General features: G+C 39.1%; 2 protein-coding genes across 9 annotated transcripts; both read left to right on the top strand.

Moving 5' to 3' along the window:
• The first annotated feature begins 697 nt into the window (after positions 1-697).
• On the top strand, positions 698-2,871 carry gper1 (G protein-coupled estrogen receptor 1). The gene has a single exon (XM_079644101.1). The coding sequence runs from the start codon at positions 914-916 to the stop codon at positions 2,003-2,005; it is 1,092 nt and encodes a 363-aa protein (XP_079500227.1). The 5' UTR covers positions 698-913; the 3' UTR covers positions 2,006-2,871.
• Positions 2,872-6,048: 3,177 nt separating this feature from the next.
• unkl (unk like zinc finger) lies at positions 6,049-17,345 on the top strand. Of its 8 annotated transcripts, none has more exons than XM_079644143.1 (16): positions 6,049-6,187; positions 6,842-7,051; positions 9,096-9,272; positions 10,162-10,295; positions 10,400-10,535; positions 10,624-10,741; positions 11,267-11,351; positions 11,809-11,960; positions 12,299-12,487; positions 13,059-13,109; positions 13,416-13,593; positions 13,671-13,781; positions 13,892-14,128; positions 14,839-15,026; positions 16,079-16,336; positions 16,491-17,345. In XM_079644143.1, the coding sequence occupies exons 1-16, from the start codon at positions 6,123-6,125 to the stop codon at positions 16,644-16,646; spliced, it is 2,445 nt and encodes an 814-aa protein (XP_079500269.1). In that variant the 5' UTR covers positions 6,049-6,122; the 3' UTR covers positions 16,647-17,345. The 8 variants fall into 8 exon arrangements, with proteins under 8 accessions (XP_079500269.1, XP_079500271.1, XP_079500270.1 ...); XM_079644145.1 differs by having other exon boundaries at positions 13,692-13,781; XM_079644144.1 differs by having other exon boundaries at positions 11,809-11,951.
• The last annotated feature ends 506 nt before the right edge of the window (positions 17,346-17,851 follow it).

The raw sequence follows: 17,851 nt of genomic DNA on the forward strand, positions 1-17,851 counted from the left end.
TATTGCAGGAGGAAATAAAACCCTTAGGGCTGTGCATGTTTGCCAACGGTCCCGTTTGCCTAACATTGTAGTCGTCTTTCCTATCCCTGGGGAAAGTCAGAAATCCAGAGCCTGAAATTCTTCGACAAATGAAGAGATAGTAAGCATCGTAAAACTATTGCAGTTAATATACAACAAAGATGTTATATTATATAATATATAACTGAGATGTATGTGTCTGGACTGGAACCTTCCAAACATAGAGGTTTGTTCAATTGTATTGAAAATATGTGTCACCAATTAAAAGTCATTGAGTCTGGACGAACCATCTCTCCACCTGTGATTGGCCAAGGATTTCTAAGGAGGATTTCAATGCATCTGTTTAAGTCTGAAGCTTGAATGTTAATGTGCTAACTGATGTCTGCCATTTATTTCAGACACCTTTAAACTTCTTCTTTCCAAGTGGACTGCTGTCTTCTTCATCTAAGGGGTGTATTTTATTTTAAAAAAAATGCTATACCTTGTAGTTGTTCTTATTTAGAATTGCTGCTTTTTCCAAGTCTGTGCCCCTAATTGTCTGTCATGTTCTGATTTGTTTTCTTTCTCTCCACAGCTCAGGTGTCACAGCAATAGCGTCTCTGGCCGAGGCTCGCTGAATAAAGATGCTCACGTACTTGGATGGACAAATCGGATGACTCAAAGGAGGAGTCGGGTTACGACAATTTTCAGACATGGAGGTGCTCTTATTTCGTGTCTGGAATCTATGTGTGGATGAACCTTGATGTCAACATGAGGTCAAGGAAACCATAACTTTTTTTGCCCCACTCACCTGACTTCTGTCAGCATGCAAACGCTGCATAGATGATTCACCCTGTAAAGAGACATCACTGGGAAGGAACAGGGTCTAATGATGTAGCATCAACAGGGGACTTACATGTGGGCTATGATTCAAGACAGTCCCATCACAGTCAGTATGGAAGTGCAGACAACCTCTCTGGTCTGGATATACGTTAACACCACAGTGAACACTTCATATGAGTACAACGCGACAGATTTGACCGAAGACTCAAACCGATCTTACACCATCGGCCTCTTCCTGTCCTGCCTGTACACCATCCTCCTCTTTCCTATTGGATTTATCGGCAACATCTTAATCCTGGTGGTGAACCTGAACCACAGAGAGAAGATGACCATCCCCGACCTTTACTTTGTCAACCTGGCTGCAGCCGACCTCATCCTGGTGGCTGATTCCCTCATCGAGGTCTTCAATCTGAACGAGAAATACTACGACTACGCCGTCCTCTGCACCTTCATGTCGCTGTTCCTGCAGGTCAACATGTACAGCAGCATCTTCTTCCTCACATGGATGAGCGTTGACCGATACATTGCCATAGCTAGCTCCATAAGCAGCAGCCCTCTGAGAACTATGCAGCACGCCAAACTCAGCTGCGGCCTCATCTGGATGGCGTCCATCTTGGCCACGCTGCTGCCCTTCACCATCGTGCAGACGCAGCACAGGGGCGAGGTGCACTTCTGCTTCGCCAACGTCTTGGAGATCCAGTGGCTGGAGGTCACCATCGGCTTTTTGGTGCCCTTCACCATCATTGGTCTCTGCTACTCTCTAATCGGGCGAATCCTCATGAGGGCGCAGAAGCACCGAGGACTGTGGCCCAGGCGGCAGAAGGCCCTGCGCATGATCGTTGTCGTGGTTCTGGTGTTTTTCATCTGCTGGCTGCCGGAGAACGTCTTCATCAGCATCCAGCTCCTGCAGGGCACGGCGGACCCCGCCCAGAGGACAGCTACCACCCTGTGGCACGACTACCCGCTCACAGGACATATTGTTAATCTGGCAGCTTTCTCCAACAGCTGCCTCAACCCCATTATCTACAGCTTTCTAGGAGAGACGTTCAGGGACAAGCTGCGGCTCTTCGTTAAGCAGAAGGCCAGCTGGTCAGTGGTGAACCGCTTCTGCCACCACACCCTCGATCTACACCTCCCTGTCAGGAGCGTGGTGTCAGAGGTGTGACTGATAGGAAGAGGGACAAGAAACTCACAAGGTGTGCTAAAAACTCTTAACATTTCAACCAGTGTGAAAAATAACCTCAGCTTTCTTCATCTGGTATGCCTCTCAGTTAACCTGCTCACTTTCTGAACAAAAACACAAAAATATACACTCAAGTAAGAATGGGAATGACTCATGTTGTGCATCCTTTTAAGTAGATTACAATGCACATAAGGTACTTGAAGCTATGTTCATGTTTTCATACATGTTTCATTATTTACTTTTATTTAGTTTTCGGTGTGTGTTTTTTTCTTCAAAAAGTGTGTTTGATGGCAAGGAGCAAAATGTCAGCTTCTGTCCTTTAAGGCGATGGATAGATGAGTGTCAGAGGACAACAGCTTTTGTGTAAGACGGAAAATAATAAGTGATCTGTCATGCAAAATAACATTTTCTGGCTCTTCAGTTAAACCCCACATGGAAACACCTGCATAATGATGTATAACCTACTAGGGCTGCAACCATTAGTCAACTTATTTTCAGAAAAATAATCACCAACGTCTTTGATAATTGGTTAATGGTTAAAGTTGGTTTGCATGCAAAAATTGCCAAAATTTATGTTTTTAACCTCTCAAATGTGTTTCATTTTATAAAAAAAAGGGAATATATTTAGATTTTGGACTGACCAAACTAAATATTTACATACATCACCTTGAAATTAGAGGGATATAGGGATGGACATGTTTCCAAATAATCAGCAGATGAATTGAAAATGAAAATAATTATAATGTAATACACACCATCAACACCATCATTGACAAAATGGCATTACAGGTAGAAAAAAACCCAAAGAGGCAACGAGTAGCAGTGACTTTCTTTTCACTGTAAATATAACTGTACCCCTGTCTGTTTCTCTTCTGTTGAACGGAAATGTCCTTTTGTAAAGCTAAACATATGATGGAAAATGCACAAAAATGTGTTTTATTTTTTAGAAATAAAGAAAATATCGCACTTTTCCAGGAATATAAAATGGAAGTCTTTGTGTATGTCTTCGAGTATTACACACATTAAATAAAGGGTATCGTAGCTACACCCTTTATTTTTGTATGTGTTATTTTTAGAATTTTGGTCACAGCCTGTCTTTGAATCTGTCCAGAATCTGATGTCTGAGCTCATCTATATTATGGAATAAGATATTACCACACTTGTCAGCTCCTGTTAGCATGATGATAAAGAAAAGAAGCAGGTGTTGCCTTGCCAGGAGGGGATCACAATGCCTAAACACATCCTTCACTGTTGACAACGTGAAGCTGCTTCCATTTTTTGTTCTTATTTAAAGCATATAACACTGATAAACTGCAATAGCCAACCAGACATGGGCCTGTGACAGAAAAAGCCACCTCCAAAAATACTTAATCTTCACATGTGTGGCTTGTTCTCCTATCTGTAAACGGATTCCACTAATTGTTTTTATCAAATGAACAGAAAAACTCAAATCTAACATGAGACATCAAATACCAAAGGCCAACTGTGGACGCGTGGATTCTCCCATCATCATGTAGAGTTTGATGAAATGCTTTTGACAGAACAAAGATGCTCATTAGCACATTGATCAGAGGTTAATGTAATGCAGATTACCCGGCTACACAGGTGCAGCTTAAACATTTGAAATGGTCTCGCATCAGAGGCTTTAATGAAACCTGCTATAAAGTTTAACAACCTCAAACTGTTTATTGAACATTATAAATTCCTGTTTTCTACTATATTACAGTGCTTTCTCATGTCAAATTGTGCTCAGATGCATATGCATTTCTTGAATCATAACAGGGTTTACAGAATATTATCTGTTTTTTATATTCTTAGAACACCGACACAGCATGTGGTTTATGTGCATTGACCTCAACAGGTGGATGTATTATGTCACAACCATAAAAGAGTCCACAAAACGGTATCACGCTCAGATTGAGCATTGTGCATCAACATATAAAAGGTGTATAGCCAGTCTGCGGTAGGCCTGCATGAGGCAGTTAGAGATAATGGCGTGACTTGGAAAAACAGGAGTCCAAACCACAAACTGTTATTCCAGCTGTAACAGTTCCTGCAGCCTGGGAAAGCAGCGCTGAGGATTGTTTAAGTGATTGTTTATCAGAGGCAAACTTGTTGTGGTACATGATGCTAAAGATTCTGTGTCCCATCTCCGTATCATGCAGGAAAGCATTCAGCATGTTTTCACAGTTTTTAAACCTTGGCAAAGACAATATGTATTTTTTAAATTTGGATTTAGTGCATTCTGAATACAGCACGTGTCTCTATCAGGGCCCCAGACGGTACACAAAACAGGAAGACAGGGAAGTAGTAATCCAATGAGAGCTGTCATGTTCTCTGAGACAAAGTAGCAACACCTAGAGGCCATCCGAGTCCGACAAGGTGTAAGAGACTAAGGATCATCTTTACGTCACACATACACACACAGACACACACACACTGGAGATGCTGTGAGAAGAGGTTGACAGTGGACTGTGTGTACAGCTGAGAGCTCTGAGTGAGGTCAAAGGTTTGTGGTGGCTGACGTCACAGAGAGTAGAGAGGGTGTGACTTTTCCCCTCGCTCGCATTACTTCCTCTGGATGATGCAGGATGCACATCTATCTGGTTAAAGAAAATAATGCTAAATAATTACGTAATTCATGCAAAAATATTGGGCAGATAAGCAGCAAATTGATGATGATACCAGAACCTTAAGCTTTTTTCCTGACTTGGATAGTTGTTGGTAAAACTATTAAAAATAGTATTTTTGCAGGCTTATGGGTACATGTATGCTCATTGTACACCAGCTGCTGTTGCTTCAACTAATGTAAGTACAAATATACTTTGTGCAGATGCAAATATACACAGTGGCCACTTTACTAGGTGCAAAACAATGGGATAATGCATTAAGTGAGGGAAAAAAACACAAGTCTTGATGTTCAGATTTGTTCAGAGAGGTATGGATAAAGGCAGATTTTTGTTGTTCTATATTTTGTCACTTTAATTCATGTTAATGAATATAGAAAACATCTTCCGAAAAATCAAACATTTCATAGCAGAGCTTTTGTATCGCATACAAATTATATTGTAGAATTGTATCTAATGAGCTGGCATCTAATTGTGCACACCAAAACAAACCAAATGTAATATAATTCTACATAAAGTGATTAGACTAAATGTTTCCTGCCTTAGAAAGTTACTGGACATCCAACTGTAATCTGAGTGGGGGTGGGGCATGTCAAAGTAATTACAACAGGACAGTCCAGGGTTTATGCATAATTATAAGGCCGTGCACCCGGAGGACCTCAGCAGCTGAATAATGGATTAAACCTATAATTGCATTTGTAAATTAAAATCCCTTGCAGGAAAAAAGACCTGAATAGAATAATTATCTTCCCAGATACAGAGGAGAAGAAATAGGGTTGGTTTTTAAAGGCTTCAGGCAGAACCCATCAAATATATATATAAAAGTAACCACATTCTTAAAACAGACATTTGGAAACTTGTATTTGGAAGCAGCAGATTGAAGTATTTACTGTGCATTGTCTGCCAAACCTGCATTTCCGTTTAAAAAAACACTCATATTACATACTTTCCAAGAATAGATCACCTATTTAAAAATAATTAAAGACTTGTATTATAAACACATGCATTATTAAATAATGTGAAATGATTTTACTCTTTAAAAATCTGTTATATTTAAACTAAGCATAATCACTGACATAAAAACAAATGAAACACACAAAGAAAAGAGAAATATAATAACAGTGCAATGAGCTACATAAAGAAGCCTCTAAAAGAGAAAACCTGAAAAGCTTTTACACCCCCCCCCCCCCCAGTTTATACAGTCTAACAGTTTATGTTCAAGTAATTAAAGTGTTTGAAATAAATGGGGTTATTGTTATATTCCTTAATTGTACTATAATTAAATATAACAGACCATTCAGGCAGAATGTGTATTGATAGAGATAAAGTAATCAGCTCCAACAAGCCAGAGGACATAAACAAGGTGTTGTTTGCAGCGCCCCCTGCTGCTCTGATGCAGTGTATGCGGACGTGCATGCATGGACGCGAGCAACAGATCCGAGCGCATGCGCAATTCATTGTTTTGACTGAAAATGCCGTCGGTTTCGAAAACGGCGGCCAATGCGTCTCCTCAAACCGAGAAACCTACCCACTATACGTGAGTAAAGCTGCTGCAAATAAACAACTACATGGCTCGTTGAAGAAAATGTTTTTTTCACGTGCACATATACGCGTTTGCATTTCTCGCATTCCTCAACTCTTATGTTTGCGTTGAAAACATGGTGCTTTTCCAGGCTTTGTGACTACCTAACGTCACATAGCAAACAGCGACTGCACGCTAACGACACCAGCCCTAATGTAGGAAACACGGACGTCTTAAATCGCTTAAGTGTCAAGCCATGCGTTAACGGAATCGTTTATAACTGTTTTACCGAGTTGGGGAACTGTTTTGAATAATCTTTTGAATGTTAAACCGTCAACTTGGTCTGCTAAATGATTAGCCAGGAACTCGCTAACCAGTCTGCTTGTAAATAGCTCGGCCTTATTTTGAGTTCCCCCTTGCTACGCACATTTATAGACGTACGCTCATGGACATTCAACAAGCGTTACGTCCAAACACTAACGTAGTTTACTCTCTGAATAGCAAGCTTACGTTAGTGACCCAAAATATATAGTAGGCTACAACACTAGCTGCATACCACGACACAACACTGTCTTTAAACTTTTTTCCCGCTTTTGACTTATTTCATAATGAGTGTTCAATTCAGAACGCGGTTCCTGAGACTGTTAACTTTGCTTTTCATTGTTTCAGATACTTGAAGGAGTTCAGGACAGAGCAGTGCCCGTTGTTCCTTCAGCACAAGTGTACGCAGCACAGACCCTTTACGTGTTTTCACTGGCATTTTCTCAACCAGCGGAGAAGAAGACCTATCAGAAGAAGAGACGGAACTTTTAACTACAGCCCTGACGTGTACTGCACCAAATACGACGAGACCACAGGCATCTGCCCGGATGGAGATGAGTACGTTTCAGTCTTTTCATGAAAGCTTCAGTGCGTTGTTATGCAGCTGCTGACTGATGTTTTGCTGCCATGTTTGGGATGAGAACCTCTGTAGATTTAGGGAAAAATATGTTATCAAACTGATGCCACTAAAACATTCAAAGCACAGGAAATGTCATAAAGTATAAAAACGTTCAGGTGTCCCTTAAATAGGTTTGGGTCTTGATATGTCTTAATTGGGAAGAACTGTGTGGATGGATATATATATAATATATATATATATATATATATATATATATATATATATTGTTTACTTATTTGTTTTATATAGTGAGTTTGACAGTATTTGAAAAAAACGTTATGACATTTTGTTGTGTTATTGTATAAAGATCAAGGGAAGTGTGTTATTAATTTAATAGGGATGCACAAAACGAAGCCATTAGGTCTGCAAATAATAATCTTATTATTATTGTCACTGATTAATCTACTTACTATTTTCCCTATCAATAGTTTTGTCTATGAAATAGCAGCAACATCTGTTCTCTCCAGTTTAGTCATAGTCCAAAGTGATATCTTTAAATGACAACTATATTCAGTTTATTATTATTTAAAACAAAGAAACGAGAAATCTCCATATTTGAGAAGCTGCTTTTTCTTGAAATTCTGATGTTTTGAATTAAAATAACTGGTAAATAAATTATCAAAACATTTTTTTTTTCTTGCTATAAAAACAGATGATAAAGTGTACTAAGTTCTGCCCTTTTGCTGCTCTCAGTATACGCCCTAAATACTGCAGATTGCTTGAAAGTAGTGCCTACAGACAGAATGTAGTGTACACTATATTCAAGTGTAACAGTTAGTCTTTCCTGACATGTTAATAGCACAGGTTGACATTGCAATGACAATTTACAAAAAAAATACTTTTAAACTCTACTTTGCAGTTCTACAATGAAGCTAACTGTTCTGCGGAGATGTTTGCCGGGGACTAGGAGCATGTGTTTGTGAATTTGGATTGAAAATTATAGATTAAAAAACATGTTAATTATATCAGCTTGCTGTATCTTTAGTAACACTGCAGCATAAACAAGCTCTGTGTGTTTTAATGACATATGTGCAGATCAGCTCCAGCCAAGAGAGGACTGTGTCAGTTATAATCATAGATTCCTGTCCGGAAAAGAGTGCTCTAAAGATGAGATAGAAAAATGGGTGTATTATTTAATAAAGTGAGGAGTGCTAGATATGCTGTTTAGCCATATTTGGTTGTTGCTTTGTGATCAGTATCACAATATCAGTATCAGTATTTTTTTCTTCTAATTTGATTTGATGTGATTTGATGCACGAAAAAGTTCTCCCCTACAATAAGACACCAATTTAGTTTCCTTTTTTCTTATTTGTGACCACATAGTCTCCTTTGTTCTGTACATGGCATCATTTGCATCAGAGTGACAGGCATTGAACTCACTATAAAAGAGGTCAAGCATTATAATAATAAATATGAACGTAACTGAAACAATATATGGTATCCCTCCTAAGGATGCTGCAGTTCTCTCTGTGTGACCAGGAATTACAAATGGCACAGCATAATAGAGCCCAACATAAAAAACAAAAAGAACTATGATTATTGGACTAATGGAAAATGAACGTCTGCCGTCCTTACAGTTCATCCTCTGCCAATGGCAGCTATTTTTGTATAACCTTTTGTGTTGCCATAGCAACTGTTGCTACTCAAGAAAGGGAAAAAATTGTTTATTCAAGAGGCTTATTGGCCATCCATTTCTTGAGGCGTTGCTAGTGTGTCAGCCCTGCAAATGCAGTAGAATCTGTTTAAAAATGTGTGCAGCCATAAGAGAACCCTATTTCTAATTACAATTCAATATAATAATAACTCTATTTTGATTGGACCATATTTTAAATGTCTGTGCAGTGCTTAGCTATTGTGTTTTCACATGATATAAGATATGAAGCTATAAGTACTAGAAGAATATATTACTTTTAGGAAAGTGTTCAGTGTTTTATTATTTTTTCTTCGCTGAAATATTAAAATGTTGTTTCCTTGCGTCCTTAGCTGTCCTTACTTACACCGGACCACGGGCGACACAGAGCGAAAGTACCATCTACGCTATTACAAGACCGGCACTTGCATCCATGAGACAGACGCTCGAGGGCATTGTGTGAAGAATGGCCTCCACTGTGCTTTCGCTCATGGGCCACATGATCTCCGACCTCCAGTCTATGATATCAGGTGACATATAAAGCAAATAGTGGCCTCTCTATTCCCTGCCAAACTTTGAACTCACAAAGGAACAGACAAATCAGCCAACTTGGATGTAATGTCAACAGAATGTCCGTAGTAATTAATGGATTTACAGACTCACATTTGAGTCTGTAACACTGTTTGAAGGGCTTGGTTCAGTGAATATAAAAAAGACAAATAGCTGCATTCAGCTCTGTGCTGCTGAAAGAGTCTGAGTGAGGTTATCTGATACCATGATACCAAAACAAATGCTGGTACATCTGCCTGTAACTTATTATATTGAAGATAAACTTTAGTGTACCACAGAGGTGGACATTTGCAGCCACAAACACAACATTTCACAAAGAAATACACATACATAAATACACAGCTGCCAAACTAAGCAAACATAAAAAGTAAACCCATTCAACAGTTGTAATAAAACCTTTAATAAAAACAATTATCATCCTGTGCCCATCCCTTATTGACCCACCGCTGTTTTTTATACCGGATGGTTATGGAAGAGGTTAAGGGCCACATGTAAATATATTTTTCATCTGACCAAAAGTTCCTTTTTTTTTGAGAATCACAATTTTGACTCCAAAAAAAGCTTCACTTTTGTTCAGATCTCCTAAAAAGGTCTCATGTGGCCCTAACCCTCTGATGATGGTCCAGTATAAAGTCTCAGCATTTTTTTTTTCTTCTCTATAGTATTTCAAGAATTAGTTTCACCAATGATCACTTGTATAAATGTACAGTGTTATGATAAACATTAAGAGAGGCCAGTGATTCAGTAATTTAGCATAATACTATATTTAACTCTTTTTAAACGACAACCAATATTTGTATGCTTTTCGAAGCAATAGGGATGGAACTAACCTTGGTTTTATGTGCACAGAGAGATTCAAGCACAAGAAGCCCTTCAGAACGGACAGCTGGGATCTGGGGAAGGTATTCCTGACCTGCAGCCAGGAGTGTTAGCCAGCCAAGCTATGATCGAGAAAACTCTGACAGAAGACCCCCGCTGGCAAGGTGAGTAACCCCCCCCCCCCCCCCCGCTCATGATAACCAGCTCATGCAACAGGTAACACACTTCCTGCAAAATAAAAATAAAATGACATCAATTATTTTTGCAGATACCAACTTTGTTTTAGCCAACTATAAAACCGATCAGTGTACAAAGCCCCCCCGACTATGCAGGCAGGGCTACGCTTGCCCCCACTACCACAACAGTAGAGATCGGAGACGAAATCCAAGAAAGTTCAAATATAGGTAAGTTATGATGACAGAGTTTTAGAATGAGAAACAGGGTATTGAGTTGTATGATTGTAACGTGTTAAATGTTCTCACTGTGATGCAGGTCGACTCCCTGCCCTAATGTGAAACATGGGGATGAATGGGGCGAGCCTTCAAAGTGTGACAGTGCAGACAGCTGCCAGTACTGCCACTCCCGCACCGAACAGCAGTTCCACCCAGAGGTGAGGGACACTTCTTAAAATAACATACATCAATTCAAAGGGTTTATTGTCATATGCACATACGCTACAGTGTAGAAACGGCAATTCAATTCTTCTGACTCCTCCAACGATGCAACATATAATAAAATAAGAAGAAGTCTATATACATGTAAATAGAATATGATGTTTACAAGAAAAGAATACGAAGTCAAATATTGTAGAATAAGACTAAATTAAATACGGTTTATTGCGGTGATAACTATTTAGATAAATAAGTAGATTGCAAGATGATCTTAGCTTTCCTTTTACAATAATACATTTGAATTACAATACTCAAGCCTTAAAATGGACTAGTTAACTAGTTAACTAGTTAAGTTTAACAACCATAATTAAATAATGTGTAGTGTGAGAAATGTGTAATCCTGCAGTTTTAAGATATTGTATTTGTGGGGTTTTATTGTTTTGATAGTATCGTTGTGACTGACTAGTTTTTTGTAACTTTGTAACTCATTGTCTTTTTGATTTGTCTGTTTTTCTTCCTATCAGATCTACAAATCAACCAAATGCAATGATATGCGACAAACCGGATACTGTCCCAGAGGACCGTTTTGTGCGTTTGCACACGTAGAAAGTAAGTCAAAGTGTATCGAAATACTGTCACAGTACTCTTGAAAACAAATGAGTTAATATATATATATACACACCTGTCAGATAATTGTCTTGGTTTCCCCAAATGTTCAAATATGCACTGTCAACATTTTAAACATAGGTATTGTAAAAGCCTCTTTCTTAGTTAGTTGAAAGAGAGAATAAGTAAGGAAATAGTCTTTATTGGGGCCTTTAATGTTCAGTTAAATGTTCAAGCTGTTTAATATTTTCTTTTTGTATTACAAGGCTAAAAAAAGTAAACTTCAATATCAGTTAAAAAAAAAAAGAAGCAAATAAAATTGTTATTGCGATATTCGGCTACGTTAGCATTTTTCATTTGCCATGCAGCCTTAGCAACAAGCAATGTTGTCGGAATGTGGCTGTTGGACATCTCGTTGTTTATGCTATTTTCATTGAATCATTAATTGTACTCCCGTCAGGAATCCCCTCCACAGAGGAGACCATGAGCTCCCTGCTGACAGTGATGCAGTCCAGCTCTCAGTCCCAGCTCAGCTCTCAGTACTCAGAGTGTCCCGTCAGCGAGTGGAACAGCGGGGGCAGCGCAACCAGCAGCAACGGACAAGTAGGAAACGTATGTTTTCCCGTTGCTATGTCACGACTTCAAAAGGAAATTCAACAGAATAAACACATACATGGTGTTGTATTTCAAGAGAACACAAATCCCTAAATAACAATTCATCCGTTTAGCTGTTATGTTGTTTACCATGCTCTCATCTTTCTGCTGGCATGCATTGATTTGTCATTATTGTTTTCCGTTACGTCATTGCTTTTGATTGTAAGACCATCATTCGAAGCTATTCATTGTTACATTCTCACTCTAAAATAGATTGATTTAGAATATTGGTTTTATTTATTTATCCATACTTTGATCATCCTTTCATTAAGACCATGTGCACTTCTCTTTCTCAGGTTTCATGTTCTAATAGCTCGACTGTAACTCCAAGCTCAGGAAGCGACAGTTTGTTATCCCCAGTGGGATCCATCAGCAGGCCTAACCCCTTTACTGATAGTAGTTTATGTTCAGAGTCCACCACATCCAGTGTCTCATCTCTGACGTCTAACTATCCCAAAGCTCCGGGCTTTGAACGAGAGGACCAGGTATACAGACTCTCCAGCTTTAGGTAGACTCTAACACACAGACACAACTCAGGGCTTTAATGCATCACTGTCATTCCCCTTTTAATTCAATTTGTCATTTATCATTCGTGTCATTTTTAATTGTATCACTTTGAGACTAATGTGTCGGTTGTTCTTTATAAAAAAAAAAAATGCAATGTATCTTGTCACTTGATGAGAGCATTGAGTACCTTTATACATGAGTGACTTGAAAAAAACACATTGTTGAGCCTTGTTGCATGTTTTTTGTAATCAATGTCACATTTAGTCAACATGTGAGAACTTCAAGCTTGCAATCAGGCTGGAAAATCTGTCCTTTGTAACACTACACTCAGAATTGCCCTTAGGTTGAATTCACTTGTCTCTGCTTCGCTGTTATTATAAAAGAATGTGTAATCAAAAGCAATATGTTTGAATATAGCAAGAATCATTGCAAATGAAAAGTTTGTGATATTGTGATTTATTGCAGTTCCAACATGCCTTTATTTTATATTATTTATTTTAGCATTTTGTCACAAAAAATGTGCTATTTTGTGTTATTTATCACTTTTAGATTAAGAACAAGGGGCAGATGGATCAGAAAATGATGGACCAAGAAAAACAGGTTTGGATTTTGTTTTTTGTCACCGATGAAATGAAATCTAACATCATTATTGATTTAAAATACTATTAAAAGCTCCTAGTCATTTTAATTGTGCTACATTGTGATGTGACAAGGATCACTGTGACCTGGAAACATCACACAATGAAAGTTGCTGGGAGATTTTAAAAGGGCCACAATGCTTTTGTTTTTTTTATATCGGTTTTTGTGCATGTAAATGAAGTTTCTCTCCCACCTGGGCTCTGGTTTCAGACAGAGATGTGTAATCAACAATAGAAATGAAATATGCCACCTGTGCCTCCCTTCCAGACACAACATACTGTATTCTCTGCTGTGAACCCTTTGGCAACAAGCTTCACCTCCAGCATAACGTCCAGCTTGGCCTCCAGCATCGGCTCGGATAGTTCTTCACCCACCACCTTATCAACCATGAATGCAAAAGCCACTCCTTTCTATCCGGGGAGCAACACTGTGGAGTCAGTCATAGGTATGTGTTTGTTAAGTCCACTGCGAAGCCACTGAGCTGCCTACTGCCGCTCTGCATTTTGTTTAAATGTCAGCCAGATGTTTTCCGTTTCCCCTTAGGATCCGCTCTGGACCTGAACTTCTGTGACATCAATGTTGCATCTCTGGATAAGGAGCTGGAGGAGCAGGACAACAGTATGGGATTTGCAAGTAAGGACACGCAGTTTGTTAAAGTGCATTCAGCTGTCAAACACAAGTGGTCTCATGATATGCCTGTAAATTATAAAAATGTAACAGCAGTGTTTCGGTTGTCCCCACAGGACAGAGGATGCTGGGTGGCTCCGCTCCTGTGAACATTCCTGGCTCTCTGGGCCGATCTTCCTCCTTTAACTCGTCCTCCTCGCTCTCCACCTCCCCGCTCAGCTCCCTGTCTCAGTCTCTGTCGCAGTCCCTGCTCGCTGCCTCCATATCGCAGCAGAATCACCCTTCCAACATGTTAGCCAAGCAGGAGCACAGCCTGCTGGGAACTCCCACCTCCTCTTCCCAGAATTCTTTAGGTGAGCCGATAGCATCAGGCATTTTGTTCCGCGTGAGCTGGGAAGCATTCGACTTCAGATTTGAATCTCAGTCTTATATGGCAATGGAAATAGTTGAACTCGTACACAGTGAGAACAAAAGTAATATCCAATTCATGTGCAATATAACATCTTCAATACTTTTTACAAAACTCTTTTTATCATTCAAAATATTACCTTTTATGCTAGTTTTCTAATTATACCTTACTATGAAATACTATTTTTGCACTGGTGTTGGCATAACACTTTATAAATGTTTTTTTTTTACTGTTTAATTCTCATGTTATCCACTTTTCTAGTTTACTTTACATTTTTTCTTTCTCTTATTGCTAAAAATGTTTGCAGTGGTGTCTTTATTAATTCTTTATAATTATCAAGCTATTTATTATGTTATTGTTTTGAGCAATCTCTCATCTGAATTTACTTTGAGGTTAATACAGTTCTTATCTTATTATCTTTCTGCAATATTTAACCTCTTTTTTTTTTTTTTCAATAATATTCATATTTTAGCGTAATTAAGTATGGAGCATTTTTTTCAACCTTCCAGAAGTTACGCTGAGAAATATGTCTTTTAGAGTTACTGGAAAGATGCCGTTTCTCTGAACTAAATCACTAGCAATTAGACATTGGTCCAAATGATTGTAAACAACTATCCACTGCTTGTTCTTATGACTTGAACACTTCTCCCCTAGGCTTGAACGGCGGGGCCAGCAGCATTTGGGACTTTGTGAGTGGCAGCTTCTCTCCGAGCCCCTCTCCAGTCTTCAGCAGCCTGACGTCCAGCGCCAGCAGTGCAGATCTGGCTCGGCTCTTTAGGGACCTGGACGAGGCCAAGAGGAAGATCAAACAGTGGGAGGAGGCCTGGCACCAGGTCAAACAAGTCAGTGATGTAAACTAACTCAATTTAAAGGTCACCTATTATGCAAAATCCAATTTTGTACATAAACATCCTCCTTATTTTCATCTAAGGCAGGGGTGGGGGACCTAACCTCCTCTAGGGGGGTCCAGGGGCATGCTCCCACGGGAAGATTTTTTTTTAAATGTTGAAGTTAAAAGCATCAATCAGGTGCACTTTGAGAGCAACATTAGGAGATCTATGGATACATCTCTCAACACCCATATGAAACAGAACTGTAAGCAGATTTTCTTTTTCTTTATGGATATTTTACAAATCACTCCTTTCAAACTGTATTTATTTATTTATTGTATTTGTTTATTAATAACAACTTTCTTTTACTGTCATATAGTATTTTATACCTTTTTATTCTCTTCTTTTTTTATAATGATCATATAAAGATGTGGCTTTACCTCACTGGTTGTAGAAAAAGCTTCTTATATTTGTTAGCATAGCTAGCTAACCAGATGCTAATAACAACAAAGTTATTGACTGTATGATCAGAATGACAGATGAGCAGATCGCCACGCTAAAACTGCGGCATGTGTACAGCTCCTTATGGGTACTGCTCTCCGTCAGAACTGCTCCCCTGTCAGACGAGACATATACCACGTGATGACACATTAGGCTCGTGTTGTGTTCAACGAACCTGACCTTGGCCAGGAAAAACAGGCACTCGCTTGTTTAATTATTTTGCGGTCTAGATTTCTTTAATTTCTTTTTTGCGTGTGTTTATAAATTACCTCGAGGGCCGTACCAAATGGTCTCGCGGCCCGTATACGGCCCGGGGGCTGGAGGTTCCCCACTCCTGATCTAAAGTAACAGACAGAGAATCGGCACTTTTGAAACAGGGCTGAAACAGAGGGGATTATGGGATGTTACAATGATCTGTTCGCTATTTGGAGCAAAACACTTCAGAGACATGTTTTGTATATATCTGAGACCTATAATATATTGATGAAAAACAGTCTAATAGGGGACCTTTAAGACACCTCTTAGCTTATGGGTTTGTATGTAATGGCAACTCTTTGTTCCAGGCCTGTGAAGCTTGTCAGAAGGACACTCTGGAGGCAAAGGAGCAAGCGAAGACGGCCGAGGCGGAGCGGCAGCTGGCCGAACAGAAGTGGGAGGAGACACAGCGCAAGCTCAAAGAGCTCCAAGGGGACTTTGACGCGCTCTGTCGCACCCCGGGGACGCCGCTGCTACGTAGCTATGGAGAGCTGGACGAGCTCCCCTTGTCAAAGCTCCACTCGCTCCAGAGTCAGCTGCGTAATGACCTAGACCTTATAGACGGGGTAAGACAGAATAGATCACACATAGAATTTCACTTTTAGCATCTAGTTTTTAACGGGTTTATCAGAGCTAAGTTTTGCCATGCTAATTTGAACAATCTGCATGAAGTGTTTCCCTAAGTTGCGGCTGATATCCATTCTCTTCTTTCCCCCACAGGTAATATATCAGCTTCAGTCAAAGAAATGTATAGTTTGCCAAAAGCATGATCGTTGCATTGTCCTGCAGCCTTGCCAACATTATGTACTATGTGAGAACTGTGTGCTTAGTAAAACAGAATGTCCCTACTGTAGAACAAAAATAGTGAAGTGGTGATGTACAACTAGTCGAGGTACTATTTAAATATAAGTCCTTTGAAAAACTGCTAATAGATATGACCAATTTTCTAAATAGCAATGTCTGTTTCATACAGTGATCGAATACATTTAGAATACGATTATGTTTGACTGAAAAACAAATAGTATTATCAATCAGATTGTGTACAGGGGATGAAATCATTCATAGTTTTTGCTCATTTTATGTGCACATGAACTTGTTCAGCCAGGTGGGTTTCTGTGTGAAAATCCATGCAACCAAATTAGAATATTAAATTACATCGCAATGCAATTTCTCAAATCATGACACTAAAAGACATTCATCTTGTGTCCAGATTTGTTGACATACACAATATGCAGGAATACTTTCCCCAAACAAAATACAAATATGCAAACCTGACAGAAAATGCATAATTACAGATAACAAAAAAGAAATGCTAATGAGACCACTAAACTTGCTTAAAATCTGTATTCTTTAAGACATGAATGAGTATAAGTTGTATTTCTATCCTCGTGTTTTACTGTTTATTGATTGGAAATACTTCACTGCACTTTGAATTATTGTGGATACATCTCTGATCTAATCCACCCAGAGCAACGTTTCAGAAATACTGTGGAAATGTAACAAATATGCTTCAAACCTGTTGACTTAAGACACATCATATCCTTGTTTTGGAAGAAATAAATACTATAAAACGTACTCACTGTAACTGTATAATCATATATATAGTGAGAAGTTCTTCTCATACTGTAAGGTCACTTCTCAATCTTTCTGGTGGTGGGAATAGTTTGATCAAAAGGACTCCCACACAACAGTAAATACAGATACAGCCATTGATGATAGTGTACCGCAGTAGCCAGGGCCTCAGGTATTTCAGGTTTTAAAATGCAAAGGGGTCACTGTGTGGATGTTTCCAACGTACTGCCAGGGACAGCGTGCTGATGTTAAACATAAAATGGGCAAAACTCAAAGCAGTTTTTTCTTTACCTAAAGAGGAATACGTATACTGAATCCATCAAGACACAAGACATCAAAGAACCTATATCAGATAAACATGTTTTGGGGGAAGCCCATTAACACAGCATGGAGATACCAAAACTGACGTGTGGAAAACGTGTCAAATATACACAAATATAGGTCAAATGTACAGGCTGTTGGCAATGAATACATACACAATAAACACATAATATTTGTATTATTGCATT

The sequence above is a fragment of the Notothenia rossii genome, assembly GCF_949606895.1.
Source record: "Notothenia rossii genome assembly, chromosome: 8".
Lineage (NCBI taxonomy): Eukaryota > Metazoa > Chordata > Actinopteri > Perciformes > Nototheniidae > Notothenia > Notothenia rossii.

Bases quoted from the DNA above. Each gene is read 5' to 3' on its own strand.
- gper1 (XM_079644101.1), top strand. From the start codon at position 914: ATGTGGGCTATGATTCAAGACAGTCCCATCACAGTCAGTATGGAAGTG.
- unkl (XM_079644143.1), top strand. From the start codon at position 6,123: ATGCCGTCGGTTTCGAAAACGGCGGCCAATGCGTCTCCTCAAACCGAG. The intron at 6,188-6,841 runs GTGAGTAAAGCT...TCATTGTTTCAG, and splicing joins GAGAAACCTACCCACTATAC to ATACTTGAAGGAGTTCAGGA. The intron at 10,536-10,623 runs GTAAGTTATGAT...ACTGTGATGCAG, and splicing joins CCAAGAAAGTTCAAATATAG to GTCGACTCCCTGCCCTAATG.